This window comes from Lynx canadensis, chromosome F2 (assembly GCF_007474595.2).
Source record: "Lynx canadensis isolate LIC74 chromosome F2, mLynCan4.pri.v2, whole genome shotgun sequence".
Classification (NCBI taxonomy): domain Eukaryota; kingdom Metazoa; phylum Chordata; class Mammalia; order Carnivora; family Felidae; genus Lynx; species Lynx canadensis.
In genome coordinates this window covers 19,800,719-19,825,037 of record NC_044320.2, presented here as the reverse complement: position 1 = coordinate 19,825,037, position 24,319 = coordinate 19,800,719, and the positions used below count along the sequence as shown (strand labels likewise).

The 24,319-nt window shown below is 40.5% G+C and overlaps 1 protein-coding gene across 6 annotated transcripts in view; it reads right to left on the bottom strand.

Moving 5' to 3' along the window:
- Window positions 1-24,319, bottom strand: part of ENPP2 (ectonucleotide pyrophosphatase/phosphodiesterase 2) — a 111,718-nt gene that overhangs the window by 63,777 nt on the left and 23,622 nt on the right. For 2 of the 6 annotated variants that reach the window (XM_030303996.1, XM_030303998.1), the window contains exons 1-5: window positions 17,979-18,162; window positions 17,669-17,771; window positions 7,122-7,277; window positions 2,531-2,656; window positions 239-299 (exon numbers count right to left, since the gene is read on the bottom strand). In XM_030303996.1, the coding sequence (XP_030159856.1) occupies window positions 239-299; window positions 2,531-2,656; window positions 7,122-7,277; window positions 17,669-17,771; window positions 17,979-18,011 (479 nt within the window). In that variant the 5' untranslated portion in view covers window positions 18,012-18,162. Of the gene's footprint in view, window positions 1-238; window positions 300-2,530; window positions 2,657-7,121; window positions 7,278-17,668; window positions 17,772-17,978; window positions 18,169-24,319 lie in introns of those variants that run through there. The other 4 variants (XM_030303999.2, XM_030304002.1, XM_030304001.1 and 1 more) reach the window with 4 other exon arrangements.

Here is a 24,319-nt window from a genome sequence, read left to right as displayed (position 1 = left end):
ATCTTCAACTATAGTGAAACACAGAGGATATTCAGTCTCCAGGAACAGGCAGAGGCAATAAGAGAAAGAGGTACACTTTAGCTTTTGATTGATTAATCACTTATAGGTACTCGAGTATAAGTTTGCCTGTATAAGAGGATTTCAGCTTTACATTTCTTGTAACCATTTACCCTGACAAACCTGTGACAGGTTGTCCACTAATATATAAAACTTCATAATCTTTATAAAATGCACTTACCCTGCGGGGCATTCCGGGGCCTTTATTTCCTCACAGTCATCATCGACCCAATGGGACTCTCCTAGAAGAAAAAGTGGGTCAATTCACTTGTGAATCTAATTGTAAATGCCAGCCAGAGCCTTAAAGGCTGCAATTTCAGGACCTGTGTCCTGTTTGATATTTGTTGCTTATGGGATACCATCGAAACAGAAACACTCAAATGAAGTCCAATGTTGGTTTGGCTCACTGAAGGACACCCATACATAATGGGAAAGCTAATATTTAATAGCCCCAAGTGGTGTTTACAAGAGCCTTCTGAGTCTAAATGGTTTGTAGATAAAAACACCAGTGGCGTCAGCGAACAAAATTCCATGTTTGTTTCCCTCCAGAAATAAACTGTTTGGTCATTAGATGGAACATTCTTTTCTCCACCACCGGACATCTCAAAGCCATAGAAAGGATGGCACAACTTCCCTTTAGCTGCGGGAAAAGGCTTAGACTACTCAGGGATGATAGATGGAAAACTGCACGAAAGAGATTGCTTGCCAGTGAATCTGTGTACAGCCCATGAATTTGGGAATAAAAATCAATGCCATCTTTCACTTTCATCTTCCACCAAGGTCTGAGAGCTTTCCTGAGTTAACCCATCAAGAACGGAGAACACAAAAGAGCTCAGGTTTAAAATCAAACACACACACAAACGAGGCTTCCTTAGGAGAAAAGGAAAATTATCACAAAGCATTTGCTTCAAATTGTCCTAAGACAAATAAAAATCATGTGTTTTGACTATAAGAAAAATTTGTGATCAAGACTTTGGAGAAATGGGTCCGATGTAAAGAGCACTGGAAATGTCCCTGGTCATCAAGACTCTGACTCCTGACAACTGGGTAAGTTAGTAACAGGCTCCTTAAAACAGAGGGAGCTTTACCACATACGAAGCAACCCAGGGCTCACACTGGGCTTCACAAAAGTATTGCAACTAGAATTTTACACCAGCAAAAGCCGATGTTTAATGATTCCATGACTGGTGACACTTAGGACTCTTTCTCTATTCTGTCTTTTAACAGCCTTTGTGGTTTATTGTTTCATGTATTACATAGGGAAATAAAAAAGGGATAAAATTCCCGATCAATTTTATGCTTTATCCAAAATTACGATAATTGTTTGGGTAGGGGAAATTTTCCAAACTCAGGATTAATGCAATACCTTCTTGCCACAAACTGAACACTAAACACATTTCAGAACAGATTTGCTTTCTCCCTGAAATCTCTTAACAGAAACTCTTCTTAAATGTTCCGTGTCACAGTTAGGAAGAAGGACACAAGAAAAAGGGACTCACAAAGCTCACATAAAGATTCTTGGATCTTGCCATTCATTGCTGTTAAGTGAACGCTAGGGCGACTTAAACTCCTTAAAGACAGAAACTGCATCCTTCATAGTTTCTTTCATCCAATGACTAGTATTTATTACTGGAATAAAACCATCACATTCTGCAATCAACCATACAAAGTCAGCAGATATGTGTACATAGCTTTGGGATATAACAGGAGCTGCCGGTGCCCTGATCCTCTTTACCAGCTAGTACGCCCACCTTCAGGCTGCTGTTCGTGCCTCGGTTTACAGCTCACGTGCAATGGGTACAAAAGCCATGCCCCCTTGCCTCAAGGGTAAGGACTCTGCAATTTAATTTCCAGAGCCTGCAGGAACATGGGCCAAGGTGAGACTTCACCTAAAACCACGTCCTTGCTTGGCTCCCCCCCTGCCCCGCCTCCCTTGTTCCCTCACATGGTTTTGCTGCAGAGAGCATTCCCTCAATAAACTCCAAATATGGACTCCTGCCTCAGGCACCGCTTTTAGAAAACCTGATGGAAGACCAACACAGGAACTTTAGTGGGAGAGAGCCAAAGCATAAGAGACTCTTAAAAACTGAGAACAAACTGAGGGTTGATGGGGGGTGGGAGGGTGGGGAGGGTGGGTGATGGGTATTGAGGAGGACACCTTTTGGGATGAGCACTGGGTGTTGTATGGAAACCAATTTGACAATAAATTTCATATATTGAAAAAAAAAAAGAAATCTCTTCATTATTATGATTCCACCAAATTATGGAATGTGGGGGTATTTCCTGATTATGTCGGATCAGTGAAATGCAGGGAAGCAAAACTAAGAAAGAAACATGAGAAATTAAAAAACACAACTCATTCCTTCCTCCCAAACCCATATCCAAGGTGTTATATCCACAACATCCAAGATTCCTTGGAGCATCTCCAGTTTTTACTCGTTCAGAGCTCCAGCCAACCCACGGAAACATGTACCTTTGCAAACCACTTGGTAATTAGTACAGCAGTCTCCCCTGGCCAAGCAGTCTTCTGAGCAGTGACAAGCATTGTCTTCGTTCCTGACTTCTCCGCATCTGTCCTTCGTACACTCCCAGCCGCCGGCTGAAATCGGCACAATAAAACACTTTCACTCCTTCACACAAACCAAACGAAAGAGGCCGCGGTTGCTTACAGGCGTTGCCAACGAAAAGAGCTAAAATCCCACGTCATTTAATCTGCTTGTGAAATTAGAGTTGGCCTAAGGCCTAGATGATATTTGGAGGATTTACAAATAGGTTGAATTCCTAATTTTTCAAATCAGAGTACAAAGCCGAACATAATTGGGCTCCTTTGGCACAATGGAACCCTTACCATTTATGAACTGTACTGAAAACCCCAGCAAAATGCATGGTATGTAAGGTTTGTGACAGGAGTTTCTATCCTTACAGGCATAGTCACGACATAGCTGGCTGGGCTCTTTTATTTCCCAAAGTAGCTTTACTTGACTTTAATGAGCTGGATTTAAATACAAATGATAATGTAACCAAATGGCCTCTACTTGCCTTCAGTTGCAACCCAAGGTTAAAGTCTGAAACAGGAATGTAGAGAGTATAAAGGGATATAACAACACTCACAGTTCCAACCATTGACCAAAATGTGGTCCCTGCCTATACAGTGAGAGATCACAGTCCCTACTCTCAAGGAGACCAGTAGGTGAGTTACAGATTTCTGTCTGAACATCATGGCTTAACTCTATCAAGAGAAAATATTTAGAAAATTGTTTTCATCTTAAAGAGAGTGCTGTACTTTTTGGTTTGACTTTTCGTCCACTAGACTGGAACCTCCGAAGCAGAAAAGAAAAAAATCACATCTCTCTTTTCACCACTGATTCTCCGATGCCTGAGACTGTGCCTGGCCCATGCTAGGTGTTCCATGAACATTCATTAAATCTCATTGCAAATTACCATGAAAATAAAATATGACTCTTTAAATTCAGGATTGATGTATTGAGAAACTTTATAATTAATTCATTTGTTCAATAAATATTTCTATTATGTTCTCCATGTTCTACGTGCTGGGGAGGTTGTGAAGAACAGAAAGACAAGACACAATATCTTCATGAAGCTTACTTTCCAACTGGGAAAGACAGACCATAAGCAAAAACAAGATAAATTCAGCCTGTGCTAAGTGCTATGAAGGAAATGACCGGATGGTATTGACAGTGATAGGGTGGAAAGGGGATGCTACTTGACGTGGAATGGTCAAGAAAGACCTCTTGAGCTAAGGATACTTTAGGTCTTCATCTCTTAAAACTTGTCATATGTAGAAGGCAATGATTTTAGGAAGCAACTCACAGTTGGTGAGTTCAAGCCCCACGTCAGGCTCTGTGCTGACAGCTCAGAGCAGGGAGCCTGCTTCGGATGCTGTGTCTCCCTCTCTCTCTCTCTCTCTGCTCTTCCCCTGCTCATGTTCTGTCTCTCTGTCCCTCAAAAGTAAATAAACATTTAAAAAATTTTAAAACAATATTCTACCAACAGACACTCTGCTAAGTGAATAAATGGATACGGAGGTATTCGTTGCCATGCTAGAAAACCATGCAACTACTGTTGACTTTCCACTCTTTTAGAATTACCTTTGTATCCGAATTCCATTCTCTGCTTTTTGATATCCCCTACTTCCTCTGCCTTCTATTCCCAAACAGATTAAATGCTTGGAATCCCTTTATCCAGGAACTGCTATTCCCAATGGTTAGCAATTTTCCAAGGTTACTTTGACTGATTTTTCCCCCCAATTCAAGGATAACTCTTAATCAATATGCTTTTATTCTTGCCCTGGTATATAAGAAAATCCCTTTGTTTACAAAAAAGCATCACTATTAACAAGCTAAAATTATTGAGGAACTACTGGCTTTGAGTAAGAATGGAATTTTAAAAAGTCAGGGTTCAGTGTGAACTACAAGCAAGGTATGAGTCAGTCAGCTATAGAATTTTCACAGCAAACATGGCTATAAAGAGAAAAAACATTTAATCTTATGGAATAATAAGAGTGTTACCTATCAGGTAAGATAAAAAAGATTTTTTTAAATGAGAAAATACATTTTAAAAGTGAGAACATGTTGAAAAGGGAGTGGTGGAAGGCTCTTGTGCCTTCGAGAGGAATAGAAACATTGCGAAGTATAATTTTGTAATATACATAAAAATTTGCACTGTGAGGGGCACATGGTGGCTCAGTTGGTTAAGCGTCTGACTCTTCATTTGTGCTCAGGTCATGATCTCATGGTTCGTGGGATAAAGCACCCCTGTCAGCACAGAGCCTGCTTGGGATTCTCTCTCTCCCTCTCTCTCTCTCCCCCTCCCCCTCCACCCCCCACCCCCCCACCCCCGTGCATGTACTCTCTCTCTCAAAATAAATAAATAAATTTAAAATAAATTAAATAAATAAATAAATTTTGATTCAAACTCCCACTCCTTGGGAATTATCTTAAAGAAGATAGAAAAAAAATACAAATACGCATGAAAAATATTCACTAATACATTGTTCATAACAACAATTGGGGAAAATCTAAACGATGATCAATGAAGCAGGTTGCATCTGTTCAATGGAATACTGTGTAGGCATGCAAAAGGCAGACATACCCTCGCACAGGTGTATATAATACAAACACACACACACACACACACACACACACTCATATAAATACACATACACACAGAGTAGTCAGGGTCTGTACTGAAACATTGTGCTTATCTCTAGAGAGTGCTTGTGCTGTTGGAGTAGAACCTCAGAGACTTTTGTTTTCTCCTTCAACCTGTTGTTATTATTTGATATTTGATTCTTCCACATTTGGTATATGTTATCTTGGTACAAAGGAAAATAAACTACTTTAAAAATGTTATTAAAGTCCATATTTATTGAACCTCGGAAGAGAGGCATGAACTACACTCAAGAGAGCTAAGCTGGGGTGAGGACATCCACGAAACTTTGCAAGGAGCCCCAAGATCAGGAACCCGGGCATCTGAAATGACATGTCTGAGGCCAGATGCTCATGGTAGAGAGGAAACACAACATCAGTTTCCCGGCACCAAGCAATCACAGGCTGCTGGTTTGAAATAATGTTTTAGAGCCAAAGAACTCAACTAGAACATCTGTTCCATCCATATGTTCAGTTTACAAGGTTCTCAGCATTTAAGTTTGCAGGCCCACAACTAAGGAACCTGGGAGAAATTCCAAAGGAAAGTAACAAGAAAAAAAAATGGCTACATGTTTGGAAAATGTATTATACAGAAAACAGCCTAATAAAACTCTCCTTATTTGGGGGGAAAAACAAACAAACCAGAACCAGTAAGGGAGCTGGTGCTGGTTTTCATATGAATCAAGGGCTACTTCTTTAGTAAAGGAGAATAATGTCTCTGTTTCTAATGATATTATTAGAAAGACAAGGCTAATATCAAAGATAATATGAGTTAGATTTTTGAAAGAATCATCTAAACTATAAAAGTTCAAAAACCAGTAACAACTTGTCAAGGAAGCTATTAAATCTCTTCCTCTAGTGATCTTAAGAACGGGGTTGATGGTCATCTTTCTCGGAGAGTTTGAATACGATGTTGCCCCAGAGGCATGGCCGAGAGCCTACCAGGTCCCTCCAGAGTCCTGTAAAGCATCAGGATGTGGAACCAGGGAAGGTGTAGTGGCAAAAGTCTACGAAGGTGCTTCTTCTCAACTCATGCACATTCAGAAGCTCATATGTTCTATTGATGGTTCCAGTATAGAAGACATGGAAAGAAAGGTCAGGAAGACTGTAAAGGAATATTTAAGAACTACCCTGAGCATGTGACCCCATGAGCATGTTAGAATTCCATAACAACTTTCCACCTGCACAGAGAATGGGGAATTACATCAGGGTAGACCAATAGCTACCATATAATAAGATGAAATAAAACAAATGCTATAAACTGGGCAGACAAGCAAAAATAAAAAATTAAAATTAAAGCAGAAAAACCCAACCCTTAAGAATGTTCACAGTTTCGGGGCGCCTGGGTGGCGCAGCCGGTTAAGCGTCCGACTTCAGCCAGGTCACGATCTCGCGGTCCGTGAGTTCGAGCCCCGCGTCAGGCTCTGGGCTGATGGCTCAGAGCCTGGAGCCTGTTTCCAATTCTGTGTCTCCCTCTCTCTCTGCCCCTCCCCCGTTCATGCTCTGTCTCTCTCTGTCCCAAAAAAATAAATAAATAAACGTTGAAAAAAAAAATTTAAAAAAAAAAGAATGTTCACAGTTTCAGCCCAGGTGCCCTAGCAGTGAGTGTGGGAGTCGACAGCAAAAGATAGAAATGATGAAGATGAAGGGGGGGAAAAAAAGCCTGGCCATAAATACTTCCAAAACCAGTAGATAATGACTGCAATTGCAAAAAACCTCCTTTGGGTAGGTCTCGTATGCAAACAACAGTCACAGGGGGTATACTTATAATGCAATCGACAATCATTCAAGAAGCAAAACTAAACCCCACAGTTTGGTTTGGCCAAAGCAGGGTGGCAAGGCCAGGGAGGATAACAGCAGAGGGCCTCGTCTTGAGAGGACTCAAAAGTTACCTACCTGTCTTCAGACAAAGCTCATCAAAGTCATGGCAGCAACTGCTGTAGCTCTTACACAGGTTATCGCAACGACAATCAGGGGGTCCAATCTCTTGAAGTTCAAAGCATCTGCCCTTACAAGATCCAGAGGTGTTGGTCCAGGGGGAGTCCGATAACACTGCAAGATACAAGAGGCAAAGGCAATGAGATTGGGAAATGGGTCACGTCACTGTGGAGAGGTGGCCCTGGGAAGGAGTACGGTGTGATGATGCAGTCAGACTCTAGCTGAGCAGTCTGGTGCCATCACCTACTAGCTCTGAACCCTTGGCAGGTGGCTAAACTTCCGGTGCCAGTTTCCTCATAGGTAAAGTGGGGGGATTAACGAAAGTAATTTGAGATTATGACGAGAATTAAATGAAACAGTCCAAGCAGAACACTTAGCAGGCTATCAGACACAGGGAGTGCAACAAATGTTGGCTATTGGTTTTATTTTACTGTTTACAGTTATTCTTACTACAAATCTGTGAGAGTTAGTGTCTCTGTAGATGCTAATGATGGCAACAGAGAAGAGAACATCGAGGTATACGCTTAGAAACAAGAGTTCATTGTCCTATTTGAAAATCCATAACTTTTTGTAAGGAGAACGGAGCGTAAATGTTCTGAGAACAGTCTGAACATACCAGATTAAAATAAAAGAATCGTAAGACTTCTTCCAGCCATTAAATCTACACCTATAACTAGAGTAACGCAAAAACAAACACCAAAATCTCAGCTTGTCAAAAATAAATCTTCTTTATTTTCTATGATCTGATTAGAATCAGCCAAAAATCTGAAAAAAACAAATTCAGCGAGATGAAAAGTCCACATATTTGAGAGATATAACCAATTAAGCCCAAAAATCAAAAGGAAGCTCCATGCATCATAGTCGCTAAAAGATAAAATATCTAGGTATAAATTTCCTAGGACATGTGTAGGACCTACATGAAGAACACATTAAAATGCCACAAGAAGATATTTCAAAAGATAGAATTAAATGGAAAGATATACCACCTTGGAGAAAAAAAAAATAGTTTATATTATAAAAATGTCAGTCCTTCCTAAATAAACCTAAAGATTCAATGCAACTGAAATAAAGATTTAAGGAGGATTTTTTGGAAACTGGAGAGGATATTAAAGGTTTATAAAAAATAAATATATGAAAATGAAACAAAACTGAAAAGGACGAGTCATTGGGTGAAGACTAGGTAGTCAAATATATTCTAAAGTTAAATAATTAAAACAGCTTGGTAGGAAAGAAGTAGATGAGTGCTGGGGATGGGGATGGGAAAAAGGGCCACAAAGATGAGAATGTATTTATAAGGAAAGCAACATTATAAGTCAGAGAAAGAAAGAAGGAATTATCAGCAGGCGAAAGGTTTAATTAGTAAGTGGTGCTGGAATAACTACTGGCCAACTGGAAAAAGTTAAGCTGTAGCCTCATCCTAGTTTACAAAATAATTAACTTCTGATGAATGGAAAGTGTAAGCAGTATCATACCTGGTGCCAGGAATGAAAATTTTTGTAAAACAGACACAACGCCCATGGATCTTCCCTGCAGAAATTTCATTACTAGGAATTTCTCTCTCGTATATATTTGCGAAAGTTGACCGAGATATTTGTACAAGAAAGAATCACTGTATCCATAAATGGAATACTACCCAGCCCTTAAAAACAGTGAATCAGAACTGTGTAGGCTAATATGGAAAGATCTGTAAAATATATGTACAAGTTGCTTTTTTTAAGAGCAAAGCACAGAACAGTGTTATAGTATTAAATATTATATATTTTATGTGAAAAATAGAGGTAAAGAGAGCAATAAGGATAGAGATAAATATAAAAATAAAAACAGAGCTAGAGCCAGAGAAGAGAGGGGGTGGGCAGTGGCATTGAGAAAAGATGCAGGTGTCAATAACCTTCCCCCACACCTCCCACCCTCCTCACAAGAAACTCTTTACAGGAATTACATTTGAGCAGTCGTCTGTTTGTTTACTTCTATTTCCCTCATACATACATATATGTTTATATCCCTGTGTATGTATGTATATATATGTGGGGGGGGTATAAAGTATATATTATATAACATATATTACATATAAATATCCTAACAAATATTATTTATGACATGCTATGTATAATTTTATTCCCTTATGTTTATAATTTTTTTATTTTTAAAAATAATTAGGCATTACTTTTAAAAACAAGCAAATGTAAGAAGCAGGGGCAGAACAGATGTTATAGAACATTTCCAGGTTCACTGAAGCCATTTACCTGAACATCCGGTTCATCCCTTAGTCCTTTGTGCTTTTAAAAATCAGAGTCGCCCAATCCTGGCCTTTATGGCATCAGATCAGTTCAAGGAAAGCAAACAGATTCACTAGACCATGAGATGTGAAACGCTTTTGCTTGGTTGATTCTGGGATGTCGAAATACATACAAACCACACCAGCTCCATTTAGGAAATAATCAGGCTTCCAGTGCCTTCCTTACCTCTGGTTCAAAAACAGACTTTTCTATTGACTTTGGCCAACCTATCAACAGTGCATGCTGGCCATAAGAAACTGTGGGGGGAGGTGGGGATGAGACGGTGGAAACAGTGAAAGCAGAGAAAGCCCTATGGCGAAAATAAAGATAAGAAAAACGCTTATAATTGAATTATTCCCTTTTTAAGGATCAGTAGCCATCTAATAAATTCTGAGCAGCATTCATTCCCGTGAGTTGCTTACATCAATCTGCTTGGCTATGCTGATAGCTAACATAAGGGGAAGCGATCCAAAGGCACTATGTTTACAAGTGTTTCCTTGTCCCGTCTTCCCTTTATGGCGTCCAGCCTGCACCTGGAATATTTTTCCGATCGTGCCCTCTGCTTTCTCCCTCCTCAGAATCTCTTCCCTGTTTCTTTCTTTACTTTCAAAATAATCTGTCAGGATTTTTAGCCATTTTTAAACCTTTCTCCATCCATGCTGGCCACGTGATTTTTACTATTTGCTTACAGCATTGATTATTCTCTAAGTGTATCCCTCACTTTGCTCTTGAAAATAATCAACTCTCGCTCAATAGCCTTCCCTCTAATGATAATCTGCTTTGCCATACCTTAAACAGAAGACAGCTTTGTTGAGAAAGAGTTGCACTTATACTCATCCTGCAAAGACATGGATCATAAAAAGGGCTGGACTCGAGGTTTACCAACAGCCCTCAAGCAAGAGTAAATTCCCGGGTCTGTACGGGTGAGGCACACATATACCAAATTCATTCTTGGATGGCTTGGACTCAGCTGACAACAGCAGGAAGAGAAATGGGAAGGTGAATTGATCCACATAGTTCTTCCAATCCAATAGTCTCCAGAATTTGAACTTCTGTACCTCCTTTGATAAAATCAGGTGAAAGAATAGAATAACAGCACTTCACCTTTCCAGGGAGGGCCTACCTCACCCCTGCCATCTTTCATGACAAGCTCTGGTCCCAATGCTTTCGTGGTTCTACTGTTCATCCTCCAGGCTCTGGCTTTTTCACTCCATGACCAGGTCTCACATCCCCACGCCAGGCTAAGGACAGATTTTAGAATTTCTCTTTTTACTATACCTGGTTCCATGGCTAAATATAGAAAGATTTTCTTACTTATAAAAGTCTAAATTCTAAAATCTGTAAAGCTTTCCTTTACCTGACCTAAATCAAGAGAAGAATATCAATCTGAGAACCCAGGTTCTATAATTTATTGAACGGCGTGATGAAAACTGCAGGATCAGTGAACTTGTGTCTCACAAATACTGAGACTTCCACAGGATCTCAGAACCAACAAGGAAGACAAAAGACAAAAACACCTCAAAAGGATCCAGTCAAAAATGTGTGATAAGTATGGAGGTTTAGAATTTCATATGACACATTTGCCAATACTTTTATGAGATTCAAATTCTATTGCTGCTTTTCTTTTTTCTTTTTGGTGGGGGAGGGGCAGAGGGAGAGGGAGAAAGAGAATCTTAAGCAGGCTCTACTGTTCCCCGTGGAGACCGACGCAGGGCGTGAGATCACGAGCTGAGCCGAAATCAAGAGCTGGATGCTTAACCAACTGAGCCACCCAGGTACCCCTTGCTGCCCCTTGCTACATGTTTAAATAATGTTATTTTACTTCTAAGATGCAAGTCAGTTCCAGAATCTTAAAAAATAAATGTTACAGTCTATACAGACATATGTTTTCTTAAAATAGGGACTTCAAATTTTAAAACATGTATATACATACATCTGTGATAGGCATAAAAAAGTGCTACGTATTCCTTATTTTTCACAGAAGCATTTCATGATTTAAAGACACCAATGTAAAAACATGATTTATTCCATTCAAATTCATAATTCTGATAGAAACAAGTAAAATTATTTTCACTCAGTTAAGTAAAATCTTATTTCTAAAACATTCCATCTTAGAGGCGCCTGGGTGGCTCAGTCGGTTAGGTGTCCAACTCTTGATTTCGGCTCAGCTCATGATCTCAGGGTTAGTGAGTTTGAGCCCCACATCCGGCTCTGCACTGACAGTGTGGAGCCTGCTTGAGAGTCTCTCTTCCTCCCTCCTTCTTTCTCTCTGCCCCTCCCCCACTTGTGCACGCACTCTCTCTCTCTCTCTCTCTCTCTCTCTCTCTCCCTCTCCCCCAAAATAAATAAGCCTAAAAAATATATCTATAACATTCCATCTTACCATACATATACAGAGGCAGTGTTGTAGAGTTCTGGTGCCACTTACATGTGGAAAAACTACAGATGATTCAATAGACTATTGGAAAGAACCTAATTCATGACAAGAGTTGTGACCCAAACATGACTTCATCCCGGACTCCCAATCATGTTTTCCTCTAAATCCCTCTGCAAAATGGAACTTTTCAGATCTGGATGACCGTCAGCGAGGGAAGCGGTACCTAAGTTTGAAAACATTTAGCTTCCTAAAAGCTGGAAGATCGTTTCTTCGAAGCTTTGCGTGGTCCTGCGGTCAGGGTTTGAGATAGGCACCCCGTCTGTTCCTCCCGTTCTCCGTGGTCCTCAGCCCGAGTACTTCCTAAAAGTGAGGGGAAAGCCTTGCGTGGCTCTGCCACCTCCTGTTCAAGGGCACTGAAACGGAACTGGTTCTCCTGTGTCTGCCTGCCCGTCTGAAGTACAAACCACAGGGAAAGGAGGTGGTCAACATGGATGACATTCAAGACGCTGACCAACTCTAGCATTTCATACTGTCTTCTGCCCCTTCTGGAGTATATGACTCATCCTTTCTGGCCATACTTTCTTGTGTTGCAGTGGCCACTCGTTCTTGATATTTTCGACCTCATCTCATAGTGAGCCGCACTTACGTACAGGCCTGTGTGTCAGGACCTCGGCTTCCAAAATACATCAGTTCCTGTCAGCACCCACTCCCGGAGCCTCTCTGTTCTCTCCTCCTCCTCAGCTTCCGAACCAGATTTCGTAGACAACCTTTTCAGTAAATAGGTCCACCTGGGAAGTTTTCAGATACCAGGACTTTTAAAGCATTTATAAACACAACATTCTCATGTAGAAGGACCCCATAAACTACAAGAAAAGAGATTTCTATGTGATGTAAATAAAAGAGATTAAAAACTCTAATTCGACTTTAAACCTCTCAAGTAGCATTTATGATGGTAATCAGTAGAATATGTCTGATTGGGTTGCAAATTTGCTCCCAAACGATGAAACGCTGTCATTGAAAGCACAGGTATTGTCCACTTGAAAAGGTAAAAATTTAGACACTGGCCTTCAAAGAGAAGTGAAGATAAATTAAACTTAGCCTCACATACTTAACACCTTATATTCCCTCCAACCCTAATATGGCATTTTGTTTTCAAAAAACTTTTCCGATAAAGAGGCAACATTATCCCCATTTTCCTGCTTGGAAAATCAGAACTGTCAGCCTAATTTGAGATAGCCAGGGCCTGGCTAAAATTTTAGATCATCCGAATACAACTATGGTACTGTCCTCATTCACAAAGGATTTTTCAAATTTTGTACGTAGGCTATGAATTTGATAAAGACATGATTTGGGACGATTTGTCCATTCAAGAATCTCTGTGGAACTCCACTGAGGACTGAGATTTCTGGTTATGCAGACAAGACAGAAGATTCTGTACAGTGTTAAGGAAGTGAAAAATCCCTACTCCAGAGCTCCATTTAACATCAACAATAACAACAACAAAAAACAAACAAAAAAACTGAAAAAGCTGTCTCCTTCTTAGATTCTAATTCAGATAGTTTTATTTCATTTACTCTAAAATGTCCCCTGACTCTACATTAGATTGAACATAAAGCCCCATAACATGACCTTCATCATGACAGAGGTCTCCTCACAGGGTCAGGGTCACAGCTGTTATCTGTCAGCTTTGCAGTTTCCTATGTGTTACTATCCCGTCATCAAGAAAGCTCTTCACTGTAGAATGAAATCCCCAAACTTCTCATATGAACTCACCTTCTCGTTCCTATTACCATTGTTGTTTTCTCTGTGATTCACAAAGAAACACTCTACTCATCAAGCGACATTCTTCACTTCACATTTACTCATGAATTTTACTCCCATCCACATACTTTTAAACTTTGGAGCCACTAAAAATGACAGTGAGTTGAATTGAGCTTTCAAATCTCTACTTGCTAACTATTCACAAGTTCACCAATTTCTCTGTGTCTTCCAAGTATGTTGCTTATATTTCAGGTAATATCCCACTTCCATCTACAGACTGAAAGGGCATTTATCGTAAGCTTCAGGAAAATAGACTCCACTGTAACACCACAAACGTGCACCTATGCACATAGTTATGAGTGCACATGCACCTATATATATATATATATATATACACACACACACGTACATTCTCTCGCAATCATCAAGGCAAATCAAGCTGGCTACACTGGATGTATGGGACAAAGATGTCAAACTGATTTGGACTTATTATTTACATTTTCTTTGCAAATTTATTCCAGCCATCCCATGTACTTGATTGCCCATTATATTTACCCAATAGAACCGTAATTAGCTTCGCTCATTTCCGATCTTGTAATAAATTCATAGATCTGTTATCATCTGGTAGAAGAAATCCTATTCTACTATTACTTCCAACAGATCACTAGGTCCTAACAATAAATCCAGCTAACAAGTGTGCTAGTTGGTTAATTATAACAGTTTGTTTGCATTGCCACAGCCTTGAAACTAACACCCCAGTCCATAGTACAGCACTGAGGGTCTGCCTGTGTGTAGAACATTCTCACCTATTGTTGAGGACTCTGAGGAACTACATTGACTAAGCAAGAAGGTACATGCTTTTAAATGGGAGATCTTGCTCTGGTCAGTGGGAAGTTGGCCGTATATTAATACCCTTTGTGTTCCATTTGGTGAAACAGTCTTGAACTGCTAAACTTCCCAGGATTTCTTTGGAACATGAAAGCATTGTTGAAAATAGGCATGGCTGCCTTTCTGCTTACTATCTTGCCCTAATACATATATAACAGTTCACCCAGTGTTTTCTGATGTGAAGGCCTTGCTGACAGAATCACCAACCACATGTGTTATATGAGGGTGGCCCTTTCTAAGCACAGAGAACATTTAAAAAAGATGAAAATGCTTCAACTCTCTGTACTATGCTCTCACCCAGTTTCCAAAGTACATCTCTGGTCTTTATTCAGGAGCAAGCAACCATAGTAGTGCCTGAAAAGCCGGTAAACTATAGCAACAGAAAAATCAAAAATAAGAAGTGTTCAGGCATACCAAAAATCCCCAAACTCAGACTTAAGTGGTATTGTATCCCACCAAAGCTTCACAAAGGTAGAAATTTCACTAAAAATTATTTTAGAAGATAACCATAAAGGCCTAAAATAATCAATGACTTAACTAAATAATTTGAGAAGCAAATATTTGGTACTATATTTAAGATCACTTAGGGGTGCCTGGGTGGCTCAGTCGATTAAGCATCCGACTTCAGTTCAGGTCACGATCTCATGGTTGGTGAGTTTGAGCCCTGTGTTGGGCTGTGTGCTGACTTTCGGAGCCTAAAGCCTGCTTGGGATTCTGTGTCTCCCTCTCTTTCTGCTCCTCCCCCACTCGCATTCTCTCTCACTCTCTCTTAAAAATAAATAAACATTAAAAAATATCCAAAAAAATCACTTAGATTTGCAGATTATAATATAGATTATATTATTTTTACAGAAATAAGATAGGCTCATTAGCTCTTATAGCTGTTTCTTATAACACAGGGAGATAATTACGCACAAAATATATTTAAGGATTAATAAATCTGTTCTATACTTGGCAAGTTCTCCTGTAGAGTGCACACGAATCCAAGAGTCAATGAAACAGAATGGTTGGAAATCATAAGCTTTTTTTTTTTTTTTAAATCCATAAGGAAAATTAGAACTCATCTAGTCCTGGGGTGCCTGGGTGGCTCAGTCAGTTAAGCATTCGACTTCAGCTCAGATCATGATCTCACAGTTTCTGAGTTCAAGCACCACGTCAGGCTCTGTGCAGACAGCTCAGAGCCTAGAGCCTGCTTCGGATTCTGTGTTCCTCTCTCTCTTTGCCCCTCTCCCACTCATGCTCTGTCTCTGTCTCTGTCTCTCTCTCTCAAGAATAAACAAAACATTTTTAAAAATTGAAAAAAAAAAAAAGAAAGAAATCATCTAGTCCTGCTTCTCATTACACAGCTAAGGAAACAGACGTCACAAGTGACTTGCCCAAGGCCACACAGCAAGTTACGTGGATCCAAGATGCTAGTCCAGGGATTTCATGACTGTTTTCCAAAAAAGTCAACTTTGAAAATAATGAGTGACTTGAATTTACACATTCATTATGAAAACAGCTTTTAATATCAGTTTTGGCTGAAGTAATACATTAATATGAAACAGAAAGAAAGGTTCCTTTCAAGGTGCATTGGAAAGAACCAGAAGTGGGCTCTCAAGCAGCTAGCTTGCCCACACGACCATACTTAGGATCCGATCCCCCTCCCACTCTGCACAGTTACAGTCAGTGTTAATGGGAGATACACTCGTCTGGAACAAGAGAAAGAGGTCTTTGAAGACAGCATTTGTTACCAATAAAAACAGGATTCTCCAGCCTGGTGATCTCCTCTCTTCTCCCTCCCCAACAGAAAAGACAAATCATTTTGTCCATTTGGCTCCCTGGGGGTGCAATTTTTATGATCTATTTTCTTACTTTTCACCCTGACCACACCCCACTTTGACTCACTAAACTCCTTCTAATATCATTCTTTCAACTTTCTGGCATGACTTAAAAGCAACTTACTTGATGTAAGGAAGACCTAGTATTCCGTCAATATATGTAGCATAGGGTGGTTAATAAAAGCTCATGCTGGCTAAACAGAGACAGGTGATATAGTCTTTTAGATTAGTCAAGTCAAAAAAAAAAATACAGAAAAATTCAAAATTCACCGGAAGGCAGACAAACATGCTGAGATGTCAGAAAAAGTCAAGAAAATATTGCCCCCTAGAGTACCCATTACTTAATATGTAATTTTTATTTATAAAACCATCAGCAGCTCCAATTTCCAGGAAATTAACCAACTCATTACTTAAGACCTGGTCAGTTAAGCCCCCTCGGTTCGCACAAGGAGCTCCTTTATAAGAATTCCCACACTGCTTACGGCACAGTGTATTGTAAAAGGAAACTCTTTCACGTTGGTTCTATTAGTTAAGTCAAGGTACACTATTAAAACTTACCTTTCCTTATGCCAAAAGAAAAAACTGAGTGCAAGTGAATCCTGTAAGTTCTTCAAAGCACCTCCTCTCTTTTATATTTTTCCTACTTTAGCTAAATCTTGATTTCATAGTCCTAAACTCTGAAGTTTCAGAAAGACAGTTCACAGCTTTTCTTAGTGGTGCCCAGGTGGCTCATTAGGTTAAGCGTCTGACTTCAGTTAAGGTCATGATCTCACGGTTCATGGGTTCAAGCCCCGCACTGGGCTCTGTGCTGACAGCTCACAGCCTGGAGCCTGCTTCAGATTCTGTGTCTCCCTCTCTCTCTGCAACTCCCCCACTCACACTCTATCTCTCTCTCTCAAAAAAAATAAATAAGTGTTAAAAAGATTTTTTAAAGAAAGACAGTTCACTACTTTTTTTAACTTCCATTCCTCTTTTTTTTTTTTCTGGGTCAGAAGTTTCTGGAGAAAAATACTACATCCTATATCACATGCCAAGAAATCAAATTCGTGTATCTGCAATATTAAACCAGCACCTGTTCTCACCACTTCTATCTTAGCCTTGTCTGTTCACAAGAGTTTTAATTTTATCTTAACATTTATAAATATCGGAGTGCAAAGATTTAAATAGCCTGCTATCACGAAGCAAGCATAAATGTTCTCTAATTAAAACCACATTCTCTCACCTGAATTATACACACAGCTAGTTTTATTCCAAAGAAAACTAGGACTACATTAGTTATACCGCAAGATTATCTTAAAGATGCATTTCTTAATGAGCTTCTATTGATTATCCAGTCCATAATATTGTAAAAGGACTGAAAATGCTGATAGTCACTACACTTACCTGTAGGAGGCCCTTCATCCCAGCCTTCTGCCCTCTTAATTCGATTTGCTGTGAATCCTAAGCAGATATTGACTCCAACAGCAAAAGTGAACAGGGATATTACCTAAGGGAATAGGGAGATTGAGGTGTCAAACCAATGAATCCAATTATATGAAGGCAAATGAAAGGACTTCAACATCACCACCCAGTCCTACAACTTCCAAAATGCACTGTAAAGCTCTGTCTGGATTTTTAAAACAAAAAGCAAAATTGCAAATCAGGAACTGATTCTTAACATCAAGTCCTTCCCCCCATGCCATCTTTCTCCTACCTGGTAGGACTGGACCGGACTCCTCCTTGCCATGGCAGAGGGTTCTTGGAAAGCCTTTTGCAGTGTGTTCTCTTTTGCCTACACTGAATGCACTGCTTTTTGGGGCTCTGAGTTCAGTCTATTAACTACAAGTAATCCCACCTGGGAGGTTGACAGCCTCCCCTGATTTGTCCGGAGCTTGATTTCATCACGATTGATTCACAAATGGCAGCTCTGAGCCTAAGAGGCTTGAAACACCCCTCTCCTTCTCTCCACCCCCTTATCGGTCCCGCCCCTAACACACACACACACACACACACACACACACACACACACACTTTCATGTGGTTTCCTCTGGTAACATGAGGGTTTCTTATGTTGCTGTGGCCAATAACAGTGCATGTTCATTTTCCTTCCCTCACAAAAACATGGTTTTTAAAAAAGAAACCAAATGTATTTGATCCGATAAAAATGAAACAGAGCCGTAAAAGGGTTTCCACCAGCTTTAAGCTTTTAAGGTTTACAATGTAGTTATTCAATGTAGTCCACCTCACGACTTTATTTTTTTTTAAACAAGGAAAGTTTTATAATTTATAAACCTAATAACTTTCCCTGTCTTTCCCATGTATTTATTTTTTCTGGCAGTTTAAATGACCCTGTCCCTACTGCCACATTCTCAGCTACTCCCGACTACTCAAATATTTCTCACGATAAAATCTCCCAGGACTGTAACGAACACAAGAGATAGCACTATTTTTCCCCATGTTGTTGTTAGGGTTTAGAGAAGTAACTTTTATCAAAATGCTGGGAATTGCCAGCTAAGCAGTAGAGAGTCCTTCTGCCCTGTGAGGAAGGACAGAATAAGAAGAGCCTGGCTCTTCTTCCCTACAAAAAACTGTCAGCTTGGTTTTGGGGAGGGGGGGGCAGGGGGGGAGGGGTTGGATGGGGCAGCTTTATTAGTGATCGAATTTAGGAAGGAAATCTCAATGGCAGCCAGAATTTAGCTTTAAACATCGTTTCCTTGATGATTTCCCAGTTATATTGTCATCCAGTCACCAAACACGGTGTCCTTCAAGGCTATTGCCAATGTTCAACTTTCTTTACTAAGCATTTGGCAACCGGGAGACTTCTAAAAGAAATTGAGGTCTCTAAATCTGAAAGTTATTTAAATATAATCCGTTTTTAAGATTCAGAATGAGGGAAGAAGGCTTGCCTTTGGTTTTCCCCGCACCAGGCCCGGGCACCATTAATCTCGCACTGAGCATATGCGCGTACATAAACAAATACAGCACTTACCATGCAACAGATTACTAACGGAGCAGTGGCTCTGCTCAAATAAAACATGATAGCATGAAAGCAAGCACTGTGGATTACACAGTAGGCCTGGCTTTCATTATATATTCTAGAATTCAGTAACGGCTAATTGAGAAAAAGAAAACGCACTGCCAAACTTGAAGTTGCCTTTCTAAAAATCCTTTTAGTCTTGTATTCTTGCGGAGATGGCAGGCTTATGGATTTTTCTAGAGAAGTCCCTTGCTTTAGTTTGTGTGCCATACTGAAATGATTTGGAGCTGGGTATTTAGCAAGTCTTATGAAAGATGTTAACCGCATGTAAGATTTTTCTACTATTGATGTTCAAGTTCAAGATGGACCCTGGCTTTTATAGTAGAAAACTATAAACCGAAAAGGAAAATCAAGGCAAAGGCCTGCGACTGCCTTGTGTTGTGTGCCACGTGTTCCAAACGTTCCCCCCGAAACCTGCCTCCCCTTCTCTCTAACCTCCCCGGCCCTTGCCAACAACTTTAGATTCTATCTGACATTTGAGTGTAGAAACCCAGCTTGAGGATAATGAAGGCTCTCCTTGAAAAAAAAAAAAAAGACTCAGAAGCTGAACATCATCCATTAATTTTTTTTGACATGCAGCATAGCTGTGCAGAGAAAAAAGGCTTCAGTGTAATAGTCGATCCATAATTGGCTTCTGTACAGCACTTGTTACCAATTATCTAAGAGGGTTGAGCTCAGGCATTATTTCCGTCAACTGCTCTGTCAAAGAACTTTGTCTTCAGGTCATTATGCACACGGAACTCATTAAAAAAACACACATACACAGGTACACATGTGCACGCGCGCGCACACACACACACACACACACACCATCTAACCCTAGTTAAAAAGAATCTTACTACTAAAACATCCCTATAAATTAACTGGCAGGAGGATGACCAAAGTCTCTACCTCGGGCATCAAATCAACTACAAAATACAATTACCCTTCTTTATCTAAAACTGAGAAAAACAAAAGTCTGGTAATAAATACCATAGGTCTAGAAATTCAGCTAAATGACTGGAATATCGTTCAAAACCTTCTGTAAACAAAACCAAACTGAGAAAGTCCATCTATCTGGTGTTTAAGATTTTGGAACAATGTCACCTATAGTTGGGTCAGTAAACAAGAAAGCGTTTGAGAAAGCCTAAAATTAACTTCCAGAATGGTTTATTAATCCAGCTACATTTCAGAGAACACTGCCCCCTGGCAGAAGGAAATCCAGAACTTGCAACAGTCTTAGGCCCTAGAAATCATTCTGAGGTTCTCAAGCTTTCTCGAGAATAAGAATCACCTCAGGAGCTTGTCTGAAATGTGCGTGCTTGTGGTCTACTCACCAAGATTTGGATTCAACAGGTCTAGGGGGGAAGGTAGAAAAACCAAGGATTCTAGAAGTCAGGCAAGAATTGGCACGATAGGTTATTCTGACGTAAGTAACGTAAGGCGCACATCTAGAGAAATAGAGCACTGGAAGAAATTACTCTGAATCAATTTGTTTATGCCCTGGATGTTGAGTTGCTTGGTCTAATGCTAATGTAATTTTCATATATTATTAAGAGCATTCACTATTGATTGGACATTAAAGTCTAGATCTCCATGGCTGTTCCTCCATGGGAATCATCTCCAAACTGTAAGCAGCAAAACAGAATTTTATTTACTTTGCTGGTGGCACAAAGCAGCAGTGTGTGTATTGCTTAATTACACTACAGTAGTTGCATTTATACTAATGCACAGTCTATCTTTTCATGAAATGGTTCTGTGGATCCTTGTTCCCAAGCGCTGATTAAGGTAAGAGGGCTTGAGGTTCATAATGAGATTTGAGAGATAGATAATTGACGGTTGTCATTTTTGCCGCCTGCAGTAATTATGAAATTTTCATAAGCTGCTTCAAACTTTATCTATATCCAGTTTCTCATTATGCAGAGTTAACTGCATGATGGTGTCTTGACTTAACACCATTCCCAGAACACTCTAAAACTTTAGTGTTAGACAATTACCAACCGCCTGATTTTTCAGTAGTATCGTTGAGCAGCAAATACAGCACATACACTAAGCAAATAAGAAAATAATACCCACAGGTCTTCTCCCTATTTCATTTTAAAACTCTTTGAGCTAAGTCTTGCTTTTTAATTCTGCTGTGGTTGCTGGCTATTAGAAAATTCAGAATAAAAACAGGACAGCAGTCTTTGCAAAAGGGGTTTACCAATCTGAATTGAGCAAAAAATTATGATGGCTAATGGAGGAACAAGCTGGCCCAATTGCTCCACAATTCAAGACCGCAGATTGTATAAAGTAGACACCACTTAAGATTCTGAACCACAGATGCAAAGTTTTATGGGTAATCTTTGGTCCCAGGAGGTTCTCCAGTGGAGAAATAGCATATATCTGTTCAAATGCAAACAGGACTTGTGTTATTAGTTATTACACAATTGAAAGCTGAAATCAACACCGGCACATCTTTCAATGACTACAATTTACATCGTAAACTTCTATGCATGACACTTATTCCCGGTGGATCTAAGCGTAAAGCCCCCACGCCAGAACAATCTCTATCTTCTAAGAATATTCATCCATTGCACAAATATTCATCAGCTCCTACTGTGTACCAAGCACTGATCTGGCACTCGTACTATATGGGGAGCTGAACCAAAACATAGCCCCCTGCCCTCCATATGAATCAAACAGACACAGAAATAAATGTGCGATCTCAACTGATTACGTGCAGAAAGGTAGAGGTAAGCACTGCTATGAGAACATATAACTCTGGATTGATCTAGTCAGGAGGATCATGGAAGACTTTGTGGAGTAGCAGTTGAGCTCTAATGTGCAGGGTAGGTGGGAGTAACTAAATAAGAGCAGGAGAAGATTCTAGGCAGAGCGAACAGGGTGTGCAGAGGTTCCACGTGGGGTAGAGGCACAGCACACCCATGATATGAAAAGACAGCTGGCTTGACTAGAGCAGCAAGAGCAAAAGCGGGCGTGTTGTGAAATGAGTCAAGGGATTAGTAGGGGCCAGTTCGTGTGGGGCTCCGTCCGTCGTGTTGGCTGCTATTGTCTTTGCCTTATAAGTGACGGATAGCCTTAAAAGAGCTTAAGCAGGTGAAAGTTACTCCAATGTTGAAGGATGAATCTCTGTCTGGTGTGGACATGTAGTGCAGGGAGTCAAGAATGGACACAGAAAATCAGTTTGGAGATGATGAAGCAATCCAGGAAAAAGCTAGTGACACCTTGCACCAAGAGGGCCATGGTGGTGGATTGGGAGAAAACTGGGGCAGGTGGGGAAAAGATCCATTAATGAACTGGGTACACGGGTTCAGGGGCAGGAAAGTAAGAAGTGTGACTCCTGAGCTAATGAATATGTAATTGGATTATGAAGACATACAGTACTCAGTAAAGTCACTCCTAAAGGTTTAATTGGATTGCAAAAAAGACGTGGAGATTGATATCCACTTGCTAACATTCTAGACTTAGTTCAAATAAGGGATACGGCTAATAGCTTTAAAACATGTCAGTAGTTTTAAAAACCACTTAAGGCAGTTGTTTTCAAGTTCCTTTGGACTTTAAACACTGAAAATACATTTATTCATAATTGAGGTTTAAAAGGAATTACTGCCTGGAAATAACTCACCTTTGTTGCTAACTATAGCTTACAGTACATTTTAAAACTTGAAAGTCGGTTTGTCTGCTTCTTTTCAGCTACTCTGCAAGCTGCATGCTAAATTTCCAGGCGAGTGGAAGAAGGTTGTAACAGTTTGGCGAGATGGCGAGATGGTGTGTGTGAGAGCCTCCTGGTTTCATGCGTGAGTCCGCTTTGTACTGCGCACTGTGTGATATTCGCCACAGATGGGTGGGCATGACACTATAGAGAAGAGTTTCAGGGGCGCCTGGGTGGCTCAGTTGGTCAAGCATCCGACCTCAGCTCAGGTCACGATCTCACAGTTCGTGGGTTCAAGCCCCACATCGGGCTCAGAGCCTGGAGCCTGCTTTGGATTCTGTGTCTCCCTCTCTCTCTGCCTCTCCCCCACTCTCTCTCTCTCTCTTTCTCTCTCTCTCTCTCTCTCTCTCTCTCTCAAAAATAAAATAAAACATTAAAAAAATTAGAAAAGAGTTTCACCACCCTTGCCTTCTAGGCTCTCACATGGGCAGGTGAGAAGCTCCTGTCAGTTCCACTTGCAGATGAAGAAATGGAGGCTCAAAGACTATGTGACATCTCCAAAGCGGGACAGTAAGTGATTGAGCCAGGTCTGAGGAACCAGATCTCCTAAGCCAGCTTAGTCCTCTTCCCGCTATGGCATGACGTCCCTGTACTACACCACATGGGGGCCTCGACACATGCAGCACGCAGCTACCCAAACAACCGGTTCACCTTCCAGCTTCTTTTCTTTTCCTGGAAATCTTCTGCAATCCTTCCATCTCTTGTTTCTCATCAGACACCATGTCTACCGGGTCTTGTTATTGATTACAGTTATTACCATCTTTCTCAGGGCTTGCTGACCGTTCTTAGTATCTAAATTGTCTTCCTTTTTTTTTTAATTTTTTTAATTTTTTTTTTAACGTTTATTTATTTTTGAGACAGAGAGAGACAGAGCATGAACCGGGGAGGGGCAGAGAGAGAGGGAGACACAGAATCGGAAGCAGGCTCCAGGCTCCGAGCCATCAGCCCAGAGCCCGACGCGGGGCTCGAACTCATGGACGGCGAGATCGTGACCTGAGCTGAAGTCGGACGCTCAACCGACTGAGCCACCCAGGCGCCCCTCTAAATTGTCTTTCTATGTGAATATTTTAGATTCTCCCTTCATCCTCATTCTACAGGACATGCATGAGCAGTTCGCCTCAAAATTGCCCTTCCTGTTTGCACCCTCTGCCCCCTTCAAACACCCTTTCATTCAGGCCTCTCTTAATTCATTCCCATTCATTCCCAGAGGGCCCTGCGTAGGATGCAAATTTGATGATGCTCCTCCCAATCTCAAAACCTTCAGTTTTTAGTGCTGCTATCACAGCAGTTTTCAAGAGGTGATCCTGGGGGCTACCTGGAACAG